Here is a 16,989-nt window from a genome sequence, read left to right on the forward strand (position 1 = left end):
TCATCCCAAGGTTAGCCAAGCAGAAAGACAGGAGTCACCACTGACAAGGGCCCTTTACCCCCCACCCCAATTAGCTTTCCCTCTTTGTCCATGCCCTCCCTCTTCTTGGACTACACCTTGGGCCTACCACTGGTACGTGCGGGCCCTGCCTGGCCTCTCACTGTAAAGGAGGAGGGGGCCATACCACCACATGAGGAACAAATGTGGCGATCTGCACTGTGTACATTCAAGCCAGTCATTCAATAAATATTGGCTGAACAAAACTGGGTAGCACCGTGCCAGGTGTTAGGCTCATGCAAAGGCAAATACATCCCTGTTTAAAAGGAATTCAGACTAACTATTGGGCTGGCAGCTCAGTTACTCAGGGGAAGCTAGAAGGGCAGCATGTACACCTGGTGGTGGAGGTGCAGCCGGGCTGAACCCTGCCACTCCACTGTTCTAAAGGTTAGCCTGGCAGCTCTCTGTGCCTGGGTATCCCAGAGCTAATGTTTGATAAGCTTAAGCTAGGAAAAGCAGTCTGTCCTGTCCATATACAGGGCTGCCTCTCTCTTCTAACGATTTCTGTTTAAAGGTGAAATGACCATACCTATCCCCCAGGTAAATTTGGATGTCACCCAACCACCATTTCTCTAGTGAGAACAGCCATGAGATGCTGCTATTGATGCTATTAGAAAGTTCATCTCAGAAATGGTTCTGGTAAAGAAAGCAATGATCTTGAATCAAAATCATCTAATGGGAAATATAATGACATTTCTTCCTCCTCCTTCTTCCCTGCTGGGTAACTCCCAATCAGATAATTCCTCTTGAGGTCGTTTCATAAGCAGTGATTGTCCAACTTGAGGTTACAGCCCCTTCTCACCTCATAGGTGTAGCCTGGCATCAGTAAATATCTAGGTATTTACTCTTTCCATCAGCTTCTTCCCATTGATATAATTCCAGTCAGGAAATAAAAAGGAATTGTGTCTTGGGAATAAAAGCAATAATCCAAGAGTACTCATGGCCCCACCAGCACATGCCCTCTATACAACAACTTTCTTAAGGAGCCACCAAAATCCAGAGATGGAAGAAACCTTAGAAGAGTATTGGTTTTAAATAATTTTAAATAGTCTTAAAACCTCTTAGGGTGAGAGTATATCTAAAGCAAAAGGGAAAAAAAAGAGGATAAAAAAAATTGGAGCAAGAAGAAATTAATCCAGGTGGTTAAAGCCAACCATATGCCAACCCATGGCTAAATTCCAATGCATTAATTTTATATAGGAGAGCCTTTCCATTTTGCAGAACTCGTATAATCTTACACTGGGAGGTGCTGTGGTTTGGGGCAGGAGTACAGGCCCTGGAGGAAGCAGACCTGGGCTGGCGTCTGGGCTCTGCAGGCTTCCACTCTGTGGCTTTCAGCTCTGTGCACCTGTTTTTCTCATCATGACAGTGAACACTGTTGGGAAGATTACAGGCAAGCTCCTCGAAACACCTGGCATAGTGCCTTAGTGCCTGGCACACAGTAGGCACTCAGTGAGGGTAGGTTTTCTATTACCACTCCGCCTTTACTCTTCACAGACTTTCAAGAGAAGAAACAGAATCACAGCAGATGGCCACAAACTGACTGCTCCCTGGAAACCACAAGCAGGTGAATCACCAACAGCCTGGGAAAGATTCTGCCAGTTTGGGATTAATAAAAATAACCACAATTGTATTCCACTGACATCTGATGGAAAATACAGTGAAAGGAGAGTGGTAGAGTTCATCATTGTAAGATACCTTCTTGTTGGATCTCAGAACTGGCCTTGTCTTTGCCTCCCTCATTGGAGCTAAGCCTCACTGGACCCATTCTTAGTACTAGTCTTACATCTCAAAATTATGCTCCAAATTTTCCATTCTCACTTTCCCACCCAATGCTTGAGACATTATTTGCCACGAGTCAAATGACTGGGCAGCATTCCAAGTTAAGCCTTAGACACCAGACACCCGGCTCGAAGTCTCTCTGAGGCTCCATCTTCTCTGTTATTTAAATAAAAATGCTGGTATTTCATTGACTATATGGAAACTCAATGAAGATAAAAATTAGTGTGAAAGTGATTTTAAATATCCATTTGACATAACTATTGGAGAATTCAGATAAACCCAAGTAAGTAGGTGTTTAGATGTAATTTGCACACTGGCTAGGGGCTTGGGAAGGAATACAGAGTAATTCATCCCTAATAAGGAAGAACAAAAGGAGAAGCAACCTCTTAAAACCTTCAGCAGGTATTTCTTTCCTCAGTCATCCCTACTTTCCTCCCCAGCCACCCAATACAAACCCATGCAGCATAAGGAACTCCTCCACACATCCATAAAATAACTCTGGATAAAGCAGAGCGGTTTAAAGTGATCCCCTTATAAAGAAACAGCCCTGAGAAGCAGATTCACAGGTGTCCAGATTGTAGGTCCAAAGTTTTATCTGCCTCAAGCCCATCCTCAGTCACACAACAAACAACTATAGTTGCCACCATAGCAATGCGGGGGATGGGGGGAGTGGTGGTTAGGAAAACAGGCTGATTCCCAAGTGTGACAATACCGTTTTCCTTAATTAAGCAGAGAAAAGTAAAATTTTACTATAAATCCAAAAAGCAAAATAAAAACAAAAACAAAAAAACCAAGGTTCTAAGTAATGGGGCTGAAGACAATGAAAAAGCAATATTCTGGCTGCCAACCTCTCCCACCCCACTTACATAGTTAGCATCTGGGGCTGGATTCAATAGCAGCTTTGTAGCTCAGATGGCCAGCACCGCCATCCTAGGGGCTCCCTGCTCCAGATAAAGACTGAGTGTGCGTGTGTGAATGTGTGTGTGAGTGAGCATGTATCCAGCAAAGCCTCTACCTTCTCTTGAAACTGAAGTCCCTAGTTCTCATGTAACCTGTAGATCTAACAACCATCATTTTCAACCCATGAGTCCAATGAAAATAAACACTGTCTCTACGCTCTCCTCTGATTCTTTCTACAAGTACCCCACCCCAGCTTTCCAAAATGTGTATCTAAAAGTAGAAAAGAATTCTTCTATCCCTACACAGCAGTCTGAGAGTCACTAAACACACACCTGCCCAAATAAACACACACACTCTAACAAGGATCTGCTCTTCCCTCATGTCCCCTCTTATATCCACTTTCACCAACACAGACCCACGAGCATCCTTAAAGGTGTACCTTAACTATAGACTCACTACCCCCTGCCAAGGACTCAGATACAGTCAAGAGTTTCCCATATTAGGTGGGGGTATGGGATGGCAATGAAATGCCAATGGCCTGGGAACTAAATGACTGGGTAGATGAGGGAAGAAGGGAGAGCCCCTAGGAAGAGGAAGTGAGGACATAAGTGGAAGAGACATGGGAGGCAGCAAGCAAAAGAAACTAAACAAGTTACTCCCCCATAATAACTTCTGTGATATACTCTGATTTTGGTCAAGAATCCAGTATTCTCTACTACTTTTGATAATAAAAAGTCCCTGTGAGGGAAGTGGATGTGACTCAAGCAATAGGGCTCCCATCTACCATATGGAGGGTCCCGGGTTCGGTTCTTGGGGCCTCCTGGTGAAAGTAAGCTGGCCCACATGGAGAGCTGGTACAAGAAAATGACGGAAAAAGAAAAAGAAAGAGACACAGAGGAGAGTCAGTGAGAGACACAACAGACCAGGGAGTTAAGGTGACTCAAGAGATTGAGGGCCTCTCTCCCACATCGGAAGGTCCTGGGATCGGTTCCTTGTGCCTCCTAAAGAGAAGAAGAGAAGACAAGACAAGCAGACACAGAAGCAGGAACAGCAAATGGATACAGAGAGCAGATAGAAAGCAGACAGCAAGGACAAGCAGCTGGGGGGCAGGATAAATTAATAAATCTTAAATTAAAAAAGTCTCTGTGACCCAAGGGTAACCTGTAGCACAAAACAGATTTGCCTCAGTAGTAGAGGCAAAATTGAGAGCAAAATCAGGAGACATAATTCTGGTCCCAGTGATGTCTCCAGTTTCCTGGATAACTGTGGACCATGATTTCCTCAGCCACCACACAAGGGGTACACCAGGCTCTGAGGGTCCTGATCCTAGCACTGAGGCCCTGATAACCCCAGAAAACATTCATTCATTTGGTCTTCTACTTTTAAGAGATGTACTATATCCTTTTTCTTTTATAAAAGGACTGTCAGAATATTTTTAGAGAATGCTAAGTGCTGTTTTTACTGGGATAGGTAACAAAAGAGAAACATGTTTATGGGAGAGAAACAATTGCTTTCCAAAAAATAAAAGGAGCAAAGTTAAAAGATCCTCCTTTTACTTTTGCTCTCACTCTCCCTTCTACCCTCTCCTTCCCATTTCCTGGATAATGATGAGAAGTTAGGGAACAGAAGTTCAGACAGTATAGCATACTAGAAAAACAACTGTACTTAAAGTATGTACAGGCTAGGTAATTCTTGTAAATGATGTAACCATCCTTGGCCTGTTTCCTTGTGTTAAAAATTGAGTATAAACAATCATCAAATCACAGAGTGGTGATGAGAATTAAATGAAACAGCATTATAGAAAAATGCCTGCATAAAGTAAATGTTTTAGCATCACTTCCAATCCCTTCTTTCCACCTGAACCCTACTCTGAAAACCATTACACACACATCTGTTTGTGCGTGTGTTTATTTGTGTGTATATACATATATACCCCATATTCACAAACCCACAAAACCACACTCACCAGCAATGACTGACAATGGATGGGAAACTCCCAGCTCTTTGGTGCTTTTCAATTTTATCAGGTCTATCTATGGTTAGTACAGGTTATTCTTTTCCTCTTATCTAGACTGTACCACTAGACCTTTGTAAGAGGTTCACTATGAAGTCAGAGCCTGGAAAATGTTCCTTCTGTTTTTTTTCTAGTTAAACACTTCCCATAAGGAATCTTCCGTTCACTATCTATTTACAGGTAGGTGAAGGGGTCAGGCATAGGGAATATAATTAGTTACAAAGTAATTTCTTTTTATTATTAAAAACATTTTTGTCTAGCAAGGTTTTTGTTGTTGGTATTGTTTACAATAGACAAAGAGCAATATTTTTCAAACTACTGGTAACTGGGTGTCTCAACCAACATGTGAGTCATGGCCAGTACATGTGATAAGCACCTAAAAAAAGAAATGGAATTGAAAATATCAGTAAGCTCTGCATGTAAAGGGTCTGTGCTATTTCATGAAACGTTTATTTCAGTTACATATGTATGCAATTGTACTGGGTGGTGATGTAAAACATATTTCATATGGTGGGTCAAGTCAAAAACGTTTGAAAGTCATTGGAATGGGGCAAAGGAGTCAAAAAGGCTTAAGTCCTCTTTACCACAAACTATTGCTATAAAAGGGACTTGAGCTTACCTCTGAAAATCTAAAATTCTTTCTATGTTTTGCTGGCTCATAATCCTTGCCCAAAGTTACTCTGCCTCAAACCATCATGTTCTGCCATATCTGAAAACCCACCTAAAGATCCTAACCCTTTTTCCTCCCACTCCACCTCTTCCCCATCAGGCCAGGTGTTCATGTGTCCTTCAGAATAATGGGCTACACGTCCTTCCGGGAGGACCAGCAAGGGAACTCCAGAAAGAAGCAAATGTTTTCCTTCACTAACAGGCACTCTACATCCCAGCAACTCCACTGGAAATACTGACAGAAAAACACACCAGGTTCTTTATAAAGCCCTAGAACCTTGCTTATGAACATCTTCCTCCAATACGTAAACAGCAGAGGAGCTTTCCAATTTAACACAGACGGGCTGGGGCTTTCTGAGAGCGCATACCAATTCATTCACTTTGTAACCCTTACAGAATCTCTCGCCAATAAAAGGCAGAATTCCTCACAGGGTGGGTAGGTTAAAGATTATGTAAGGCAGCCCTTTAATTCTCCAAGCATATAGGAAAAAGGATCTACCCAAGGAGGCTTCCCGTTTAATCAGTCTTCCAGCTTAATTCCTCAGTCACATCTTAACTCTACGGCAATGACTCCTCAAAATAATGCCCTCAGAGAAAGTGAACTTGGCCGCGAGGAAAGTTAACCTGCTGGAGTGACAGGCAGCGAGGGCGGGCAAAGAGAGAACCACGGAGCTCAAGACAATGTTTCAGAAGGAGTTCACCTGGGGGCTTTCCGCCTCCTCTTTACTTGAAAAAATCTTTGAGCCAAGCAAGAAAAGAAAGAAAACGGAAGAAAACATTCCTCTAGCCACAAAGAGAATACTCTTAAGATCTGAGAAGTACAAATACGACTGTGGAGACGAGGGCGCGAATTGAGGGATCCGCCTAGAAGCAACCGGACAGAAATGAGCGAGGGGTCGAGGGTGACCGGAACAAAGCCCACAGGTCGGGTTCGGCCAGGGGCGCGCGCCCAGACCTTGCGCCGGCGACTCTGCTCCGCTCCGCGGGAGAGGGCTGAGGACGCGCCACTCCGGTCCCTCCCGGGCTCCCGGGGATGAAGGCCGGCCCGGGTGGGGGTGTGCAGGTGTGTGGGTGCGGGTGCGCGCGCAACAAGCCCCTCCCCCGCCAGCCCCAAAGCCGGAGGGGAGCCACCTGACCCCAACATCCTGGGCTCCCGGAGCGGCTCTCACCCGAGCGAGGGTCGAAGGTGACCACGAACACGGCCACCACCTGGTCCTCCTCTACGTCACCCGGCTCCAGGCGCCCGGGCTGCAGCAGCACCTCGGAGGGACCCAGCTCCTCCGGCTCCCGCCTCCTCAGCGGTTCCGCAGCCCCGCCGCTGCCCCAGCCCCGGCCCCCAGCCTGCAGCTCCGGGGCCTGCGGCAGGGAGACGGCGGGGCCCTCGGCCCAGCGCAGCAGCGGCGCCGCGTCTCCCTGCTCCACCATGGCGAAGCGAGGAGGAGCCGCGGGCGGCGAGGGGCGGGGGCAGGGGCGGGCTGGCGGGGCCGCCCAGGCGGGAACTACCCTCCCGGAGCCCCGGCCCGAGCCCGGCGGGGCTTCCTCTCCCCCGCCCCGCGCATCCGGACTGCCAGAGGCTTCCTCACCTGCCCGCGTCCCGCCCCCGCCTCTCCTCCCACTGCCTTTCACCGGCTACGACTTGCTGATCAAGCCTGAGAAGAAGGCATCCTCGGAAAAGGCTTCACTGAACTCCAAGTCCGTTTTGAGATTTCTTTTATGCATATACGTGCATGTGTGCTCAGGTGTTGGGAAATATGTGATGACATGACACGCGTCCATCTGGTTCTGTCTGCCTGGTATGGGTTGAGAGGCTTTCTCTCCTAGGATTCCTTTGAATAACTGCACCCCTGTGAATTTTTATATGCCACCGTTATTTTTAAGTCTCTAGTCAAACGGACCATGACAGATATGTATTACATAATCCTGAATGCGTGGCAAAAGCTGCTACTATGCAGGAAAGTAAGGCAGAGGAGGGGGAACCTTGGCTGCAGGAGTGTTGTTTGGGCTTGGGGCGTGGCCTATCTCCTGTTGTACATTTTGGTGTCTGCCTGGAGTTCTTGTGTGCATGTAAGCAATCTTGTGGCCTTGAATGAGCTTACTAGTGCTCTGGCCCTGGCCCTTAAACTCAGTACCTGGAGGATGCCTGGGGCTCCCCATCCATTGCGGTGATACTCTACAGAATGTTACGTGCTTTTATGGGGTTGCTAGTGTTGATTAAATAACGGTCATTATTCCTTAGGATGAAGATGCTGCAAAAATACCTTCATTATTACTATATCACAGATTTTGCACTAGAAGGCCTTGGCCATTCATTTATTTTTATCTCTTTTGGAATAGAGGTTGAACACTACCATTGCATCTCTGGTAGTAGGGGATGAATCCTCATAACATCACCTGGTGTAACACCTAGCGTGAAAATCCTCTCTGTTCTTCTGAGTAAGAGATAAATTGTGGAAACCTTCCTGAACCTTGGATTTATTGTGTATCTGAACACTTCTCTCTTCTCACTTCTTCCCTCATTGTTTTACTGGTCTTTTAGTTTTCCTTGGCTACTCAAGCAAATACGGGTTGACTTAAACATTGGGAACTTAAGAACTCATGGTTTCGAGGCTAGGAAAAAGCCCGAATCAAGACATCATCACGGCGGTGCGTGCTTCCCGACGACAGGCATTCTGGGGGTGATTCTTGGTCCTAGGCCACTCTGTCACATGACAATGCACACGGTGGCCTCTACTGGCCTCTCTCTTCTGGGTTCTGTAGACCTTCAGCTCTTGCTTCCTATGGTTTTCTCTCTGTCTGAATTTTATCCTTCTTATAAAGGACTCTAATAATTAAGACCCATCCTGCTTGAGATGATCCTTAACTGAAATAAGCTCCTCAAAAGCCCTACTTTACAGGGAGCAGATGTGGCTCGAGCAGTTGAGCACCTGCTTCCCACATGGGAGTCCAGGGTTTGGTTCCCTGTGCCTCCTGGGAAAAACGGAAACAAACAACAAGCAAAAACAAGCTTAAAAAACAAATCAGGGAAGCTCAGTGGTTGAGCACTGGCTTCCCACGTACAAGGTCTGGGGTTCTTTCTCTAGTCCCCAGTACCGAAAAAAAAGTCCTGCTTAAATGATTCACATCCGTAAGAATGGATTAAGTTTAAGAACAGGGGTACAGATAGCTCCAAACCACCACAAGTGACTATCCCTATTTCCCATTCCTGCCCCCTTTGAAATAGTTAGTCATCAGATTTATACTGAGTTGAGATGTTTAAATTTTTACTTTTAAAGGTAAAATAAGGATTCACAGAAAATCCTTAATTTCCAAAACCACCAGTTTTAGGGCTCACTTTTCTCCTTCTTCCAGGAGGGACTTCCTTTTCTTGGTCTTTTGTGTGGTCTCGCCTCACCCCAACATCCCCTAGTTTAATCCCTCAACCTATATATATACCAGAAAAATAAACTCATCATCTCAATCTCAATCAGTTTGCCATGTAATCCTAACAGTATAGCCTCTTTCAGTCTTCATTTATGAGCTGACTCACTAGGCACAACGTCTATCTTTATATTCTTTGTGTCTTGCATAAGAAGTGATCAAAATATGTGTGAACTAAGTCAACGAATAAAAGTAGAGACATATTCCTCTGTACAACTGGCACTCTTGAAGGCTTAACTTTGCTTCTTGCACATAGTAGGTACTCAAAAATATCAGCAGCACCCCTTTTAACACAATTTGCAGCTTGAAAGAGTCTCTAATTTTGAGCCACAGATTTATCTTCCTGTGCCTACTGAATTTCACAAGATTATAGGAAGGCAACTAATTGAATTTTTGCTATTAGAACAGCACTGGTGGGCAAAGAGGTATAGAGCACAAGAAGAGAGGAAGAGGCAATCAATTCAAAGACCCTACGGTGATGTCTATTATATTTCAAAATGAGTTTTCCTAGAACTCCGTATGTCTAAATCATTAAATAAAATTTATTTTACTATCCCCAAAATTAAATTTATCCACATATAAAATACATTAAAGTATTTTTTAAATCTATAATCTTATTACTGATTCAGCCACTGTTAAGAAGTGGTTATCTTATTTTATTAATTCTTGGATGCAAATTTTTTCACTTAACTTTGATGATAGTAGCTCACAATTACTATCAACCTGCAATAAAGTGGAGTTCACTTGGAAACTTGTGTTTACTTTTACCAGCCATCTTGAGGCACTACCAAAGGAGGCTACTTTGGGTTAAATTCTCTGCTTGATGTTTTTGGATCATGCTAGTAGTATAAATTCAAAATGCAAGCCAGGGTGAATATTGCTTTGCAGGTCAAAGTCTTAGGGGAGATTTTTTGGTCACCTCTACCTAGTAACAAGCAACTTGGAACAAGCAAGTTTCCTTGCTGACTCTTCCTTTATGAGAGATTTATTTGCCACAGTTTCATATTGGAGTATCTTATTAAACTTTCCATCTTAGTTTTTTTTTAATATTTAGTGACATATAAAAGTAATCGCTCATCTTAAAATAGATAATAGATTAGTTTTCTATTTTTACCTTGTTGAAATCATGCTCTATATCAATTTTGGGTTCTTTTTTCCCTTAACATCGGAATATGAACATTTTTGCTATCCTATTAGAAACTTTTTATAGGCATCTTTTTAATGATTTCCATAGTAGCTAGGTTTAATCATTTACTTAGTCATTCTCTCATTGTTGGTCTGTCAATTCCCTCCCTCTTTTTTTTTGTTTGATCAAATTTCTTACCTAATCAACACTACAATATATGACATGCTTTGCTCATGGCCCTGGAACAGCTGGGAAGAAGACAGATGTGGTCTCTTCATCAGGCACTCAGCCTGGCAGGGAAGGTAGCTATCAAGCAAGAAATTAGATACAGAATGAGGGGTCCAGGAAGGGCAAGTACAATCAGCCATTCAAGCTGCTACATTTTGATAAATTGCTAAAGGTGACAATACTGGGTTGAAATGTATTTGTGTTTTTATGGTTCTTGATTGTATACTGTCAAACATTAGTTCACAAATGTGAAAGGATATGTCTGAATTAGGTCTTGTCACTTAAAATTCCTTTTGCCAATTTGTTGGATAAAATTGGTTTTTGTTTTAAGGTAATGTTTTCTGATGGAATTTAATCATGTTTTCAAAATAAATGTTGGCTATTTGTGGTTCCTCTTCAGTGAATTGTCTATATATTCTGTCCTGCACCCACTTATCCTCTGGGGTCTTAATGTTCTTGTCACCAATTTGCATGGATTCTTTATCAAGTAAAAATATTCATCTTTTGTCTGGTATACATTTCATTAATATTGTTCTTTATTCATTGTTTGTTTTCAATGTGATTGATTTGCTTTATGAAATATCGCAGTTTTAAATTTTATGAACTTAAACCTATCACATTCTTTTTGTGATTTCTTGTGTTGCGTTGACATTTTGACATTTAGGAAGTTAGTCCCCACCCAGGAATTTTATTAACATTCACTTTTATTTTCTTTCTATTCGTAGATTGATTTTTTCCACACTTAATTTCTTTACCTATTTGATGTTTTATCCTGATATGTGGTATGAAGTGAGAACCTAAAATATAATAATTATTGAATAGTTAACCAATTATTTCCATGTCACTTATTGAACAGTTTTGTTCCTTCCTGTGATTTTTAATTCTCCTTTAAAGTACAATATTAAATTACTGGTATTCATTAATCTATACACCCTTCACCATTGACCTGTATTCTTGTAGTAATTACTTGTAATTAGTCTACACTAATTATTATGTTTTTAAACTTTTATTTCTTTGAGGGGTAGTTTTTTTCATTACCTTTCTTTTAAAAGTAATCTTTGACTATTCTTTGACTGCCATTTTCCATGTGAACTTTGAAATTATTTTATCCAGTTTCCCCAAAAATGAGGTATTTCATTCAAATTACATGGGGATTACATATTTATGGGAGAAGAATCAACATGTTTATATCATTAAGCATTGGAGAGGATATGAAGAAATAGGAACACTCATTCACTGTTGGCAAGAATGTAAAGTAGTACAATACTGTGGAAAATGGTTGTGCAGTTCCTGAGAAAGTTAAGTACAGAATTACCAAATAGCCTGGCAATCCCATTCCTAGGTATATACTGAAAAAAAAAAAATTGAAAGCAGAGACTCAGATATTTGTTTCAATGTTCATAGAAGCATTATTCATAGTTGCCAAAAGATGGAAGCTACTGAAGTATCCATCAACCAATGAATGGATAAACAAAATATGGCTGTGGCAGTTTGAAATTATTTATGAATTCCAAAAAGAAATATTGATATGTTTGTAAACTAATCTGTTCCCCTGAGCATTATACCTTTTGGGGTTGTATTAAATTCAGAGGTTTCACTTTGACTTGATTAAGATTAGGGCTTTGATTTGGCTATGTCAGTAAGATGCTGAGTCCCTGCCCTCTTAGTGGGCGTGCACTCACACAGAAAATGACAGCAGAGGAGGGAGCTGAGCCATTCACCTGAAAGTTTACAGCTGGCTTTGTGGAGATAGCAGAGCAGCTGAGCCCAGAAAGAGATAAGCCCCAGGAAAAGAGACAAGCCTTATGCCATCCTACAGCTGAGATGGGAAGAAGCTGGGACCATGGAGCCTTAAGAGGAAGAGGAAGGCTGAACCCTTGCAGAGACTAGTAGCCATCTTGCTCCAGTGTGTAGCAACAGACTTTGGTGAGGGAAGTAACTTACTCTTTATGGCCTTGTGACTGTAAGCTTCTACCCCAAATAAATACCCTTTATAAAAGCCAATAGATTTCTGGTACTTTGCATCAGTACCCCTTTGGTCGACTAATACAATATTATATACATACCATAGAATATTATTATTCAGTCATAAAAAGAAATTAGTGCTGACACATGCTACAACATGGATGAACCTTGAAGACCTTATGTTGAGTTAAATAAGCAAGACTCAAAGAGACAAATATTATATCATCTCTCTGATATGAAATAATTAGAATAGGCAAATTCATAAAGTTAAAAACTAGAATACAGGTTTCCAGTGGCTGGCGTCAAGGTAGGGAATGGGGAGTTAATGCTTATTTGGTACAGAATTTCTGTTTCAGGTGATAGAAATGTTTTGGTAATGGATAGTAGTAATGGTAACACAGAATTGTTAATATAATTGCCACCACTGTATTGTATATCTACTATGGTTAAAAGGAGAAATTTTAGGTTATTTATGTTACTAGAATAAAAAGTTTTAAAAAAACCATAGGACTGACACATAAGTGAACCCTAATGTAAACTATGGACTATACTTAATAGTACAATTATAATAATACTTTTCCATCAGTTTTCACAAAGCAACTACAAATGCAAGGTGTCAATAATAAGGAAAACTGGTGGCGGACTTGGCCCAGTGGTTAGGCCATCTGTCTACCACATGGGAGGTCCACGGTTCAAACCCCAGGCCTCCTTGACCCGTGTGCAGCTGGCCCATGCACAGTGCTGGTGTGCACAAGGAGTGCCGTGCCACGCAGGGGTGTCCCCTGCGTAAGGGAGCCCCACGCGTAAGGAGTGCGCCCCGTAAGGTGAGCCGCCCAGCGCGAAAGAAAGTGCAGCCTGCCCAGGAGTGGTGCCACACACACGGAGAACTGACACAACAAGACGCAACAAAAAAAGAAACACAGATTCCCGTGCCGTTGACAACAGAAGCGGACAAAGAAGACGCAGCAAATAGACACATAGAACAGACAACTGGGGTGGGGAGAAGGGGAGAGAAATTAAAAAAAAAAAAAATAGAAGGGAAATAAAAAATAATAAGGAAAACTGGGTGATTGTGTGTTTTTGGGGGTATATATGGGAACTCTGTATTTTCAGCATGATTTTTCTGTAAACCTACCACTTCTCTAATAAAAAACATTAAAGAATACATAGCATGCTCCTCAATTCACTCTACACATACTTACTGAGCAACTTCTGTGTGCCAAGCTCTGTTCCAGGTAATCCAAGTAGAGCACAAACAAGAGTTAAGTCCCAGCCCTCACAGAATTTAGATTCTACCAGGGAGCAAGGGGGAGGCAAACAATTTATAAAACAAGCCATTGAATATATAGTGTATGATGATAAGTGCTGTGAATAAAAGACCATGGGTAGGGGCCAGAGAGTGGGAATGAATACTATTTTGGGTTTTCAGGGAAGACCTCTGGGATAAGGTGATCTTTGAGCAGAGACTTGAAGGAAGTGATGGAGAAAGTTAACTACGTACACAGAGTGGGTAGAGCATGCAAGCAAGAGCCAGCGCTCTGAGGAAGAAAAGTGCTTGGCGTCTGGAGGAACAGTGAGGAGACTAGAACAGAATGTGTGAGGGGGAGGGTGACAGGAGTTGAGTCAGAGAAGTTTTGAGGCAGACCATGTGGACTTGTAGGCCTTTGCATGGGGACTGGCTCTGTATTCTGAAGCAAAGGAGGATTCGAGGAGAGGAATGTTATGATCTGCCTTACCTTTAAAAGGATCCCTTTGGCTACTAGGTGGAGAATAGACTGCAGTGAGGCAAGGGTGAAAATGGGGATACAGTTAGGAGGAGGATGTTGCCTCAGGGGAGTGGTAATGATAGAACTGAAATGATTTCTTGTAGATTGGAGGCAGAGTTTGAGAGGAGAGTAGTCAATGATTATTCACTGGTTTCTCAGTATATGCCTCCAGTTAACAAGATGTGCACAAATTATGGGAAGAATAAGTTTGGTGGGGAAGATCAGGAGCTTGATTAATAGGCATAGATTGACATGTCTATTAGACATCCAAAGAGATTTGATTAGGTAGTTGCAAACCTGAAGTTCAAGAGAGAGGTCTATGAAGTTCAAGAGAGACGTCTGTGATAGCCATTGCAGTCATCAACTGGTAGATAGTTTTTAAAGCTCTGGGACTGGATGATATTCCAAAGAAGGGAGTATATAAAGAGAAAAAAATTTTTAGGAGAGTAAGACCAGGTACTTGCAGGTTCTATAGGCTAGAAGATGAAAAGGAACACTTTATGATGATTCAAGCACTTTATGGAGCAGTGTTTTGAGAAAACTTATTTTTTGTTTACTTGATTAAATTTTAAAAACATTTTAAGTATTTTAATAAGTAAATAGATATTCATGATAAAAGTTAAATAATCAAATAGCCCACAGGGTGTATAATGAACAGAAATTACCTTCTCCTCCAACCACCCTTCTCTGTAAAGCAGTGTGTGTGAGTGTGTATATGTGTGTGTGTGTGAGAGAGAGAGAGAGCACATCTGTGGGGCTGCAGGGCTACCCTTGGTGTAAGCCAATAGGGAGCCCATTACCTGCTCTAATTTTAGGGAATCTGGGAATGATCAAATCCCTACAAACTCTCCTAATTGTGGCTAACAGAGAAAAGGTCAGTTTAGGGGGTCTGTACCAGTTTTTAAAATTTCTGGTCCGTAGAGTAGGGGCAGTACATCAACAATCTAAATTATTGAAATGTCAGGTCAGAAATCTGTTCCTATTCTAAGAGTACTATGCCTTGTGGGTGGACAAGGAGTTTTCTATTATAATAGCTATTTTGATGAATATCCTCTGGTTCTAGCAAGTGGGAAATGTTGGCAAGGGAGGCAATTCATTAAAAATTGATTTACTTGTCAGGTAGATTTAAAGTAGAATTCAAATTAATAGATACACCTAGGAATTTTTACTAATGGTGCTAAGTATTCATGGATGATGTGACATGTTATCTGTGAACTACTTTAAAATACCCCAGCACCTACCCCAACAAAGTGGCAGCTATAAAGGAAACAAGACTATAAACCATCCATAATTTTTGAAGCTAGGTGATGGGTGCATGGGAATTTATTATACTCTTCTCTCTACTTGAAGTATGTTTGAACATGTTCGTACGAAAGAATTAAGCAAAACAGTGAAAAATATTAATGATGTCTTTGTGGAGGCTCTATCTTAAATAGCCCATAATCTTTCCTTGGTATTATATTCTGCTGGCAACGTTCCCCATTAGATAAAGATGTAGTAGCACTTTGAAATGATAAATGTGATATAAAAATATAAAGTAATATTAATGATTCATATAATTATCACTAGATTCACTGCTACCAACAGGCGTTTGTTTCTGTGCATTCTCTCTTCCAGGGAGAGAGGAGATCAAGAGAAGGTCCCTTCCCAGCACCTGGCTTTGCTGACCATGCTGGTCATAGAAGAAGAGCCATTAGAGTGTGGTGCACAAGAGCCCCTCTTGCTCCAATGACTCCAGGCCTAGAATAGCTACACTGGGCTGTACCTGCTCAGTGTCACCCCTACTGACTGATGAGTCCAAGGAGCTGGTGGATATATGTTTATAACGAAAAAATTTTGCTTTTCTCTAAGTTACTGCTAACTTTCCCCTGTGGGGCTGAAGAAATACTTCCAATTGTGATGTATAGTTATACATTCTATGGTATGTATATAACAAGTTATCTTGTTCAATCTCAAGAAAGCATGGAAAGGTAAAGCTGGCAGGGTAAAGCTGATAGAGATATTATTGTCTATCTCTCTCATTTCATCGTTGAGTTGTAGATGATCCCTCCACATTTCAGTGAGGTCCATAGTCCCTTGTCAAGAATGCTGATTACAGGGTACATTCCTGTGGTAAAGGCCAACTTTTTATCTCTACCACCCTAGAGGTCCCTCAAGTTTGTCTTTGGTCTTCACAGTCAGGTCCAACAATCTGAAGATCAGAGAGTCACCTTCAGCCTAAATTCTTGTCAAGTCTTCACTTCCTGTCCCAGAATTTGCCAGCTTCCCAGAAAAAAATATGATAGAAATAAAAGCAGAATTTTCCCAGAGTCTGAATTATTCAATCTTATGCTAAAGTAAACAATATGGGGAAGCAGATGGGCTCAAATGATAGAGCGTCTGCCTGCCATATAGGAGGTCCAGGGTTCGAACCCATGGCCTCCTGGCTCTTGTGGTAAGCTGGCCCACGCACAGTGCTGCCACATGCAAGGAGTGCTATGCCACAAAGAGGTGTCCCCGTGTAGGGGAGCCCCACGGGCAAGGAGTGTACCCTGCAAGGAGAGCTGCCCCCCCTTCCCCCCCACACACACAAAGCGCAGCCTGCCCAGGAGTGGTGCCGCACACACAGAGAGCTGATGCAGCAAGATAACGCAAGAAAAAGAGACACAGATTCCCGATGCAGCCAAGAATGCAAGCAGACACAGAAGAACACACAGTGAATGGTCACAAGAAAAGACAATGGGGAGGGGACAGGGAAGGAGAGAAATAAATAAATCTTAAAAAAAAAAAAAAATTAAAGCTTAAAAAAAATAAAATAAACAATATAGTAGAGGTTTCCTTTGGTCTATTCAAGTGGTTTTTACAATTCTCCCTGACTGAGGGGGACAATAAGTCAAGCATGTCCTTACTTGGTGTCACAGATCTAAAAAAAAAAAAAAAAACCTCCTTTTCCAGTGCCTTAGTTTGAATTTTTGCAAAGGAGCAGTCTACCCCAAAGGTGAATGAATACAAATCTCCACCTTCTGCAAAAAAACAACTTGAATGGACAGATTTTCCTGATCCATTCTTCCCATCAGTGTTTTAAA

General features: G+C 42.1%; 1 protein-coding gene across 2 annotated transcripts in view; it reads right to left on the reverse strand.

The window, feature by feature from the left end:
* DENND11 (DENN domain containing 11) overlaps positions 1 to 6,958 on the reverse strand; it is a 50,671-nt gene extending 43,713 nt beyond the window's left edge. Inside the window, exon 1 of one of the 2 annotated variants that reach the window (XR_009185898.1) lies at positions 6,592 to 6,869. Coding sequence is in view for 1 of the 2 variants with exons in the window: in XM_004458473.4 (XP_004458530.1) it covers positions 6,592 to 6,847 (256 nt within the window). In the remaining variant the exon portion in view is untranslated. Of the gene's footprint in view, positions 1 to 6,591 lie in introns of both variants that reach the window. The other variant, XM_004458473.4, reaches the window with a different exon arrangement.
* Between the last annotated feature and the right edge of the window lie 10,031 nt (positions 6,959 to 16,989).

This window comes from Dasypus novemcinctus, chromosome 5 (genome assembly GCF_030445035.2).
Source record: "Dasypus novemcinctus isolate mDasNov1 chromosome 5, mDasNov1.1.hap2, whole genome shotgun sequence".
Classification (NCBI taxonomy): Eukaryota; Metazoa; Chordata; class Mammalia; order Cingulata; family Dasypodidae; genus Dasypus; species Dasypus novemcinctus.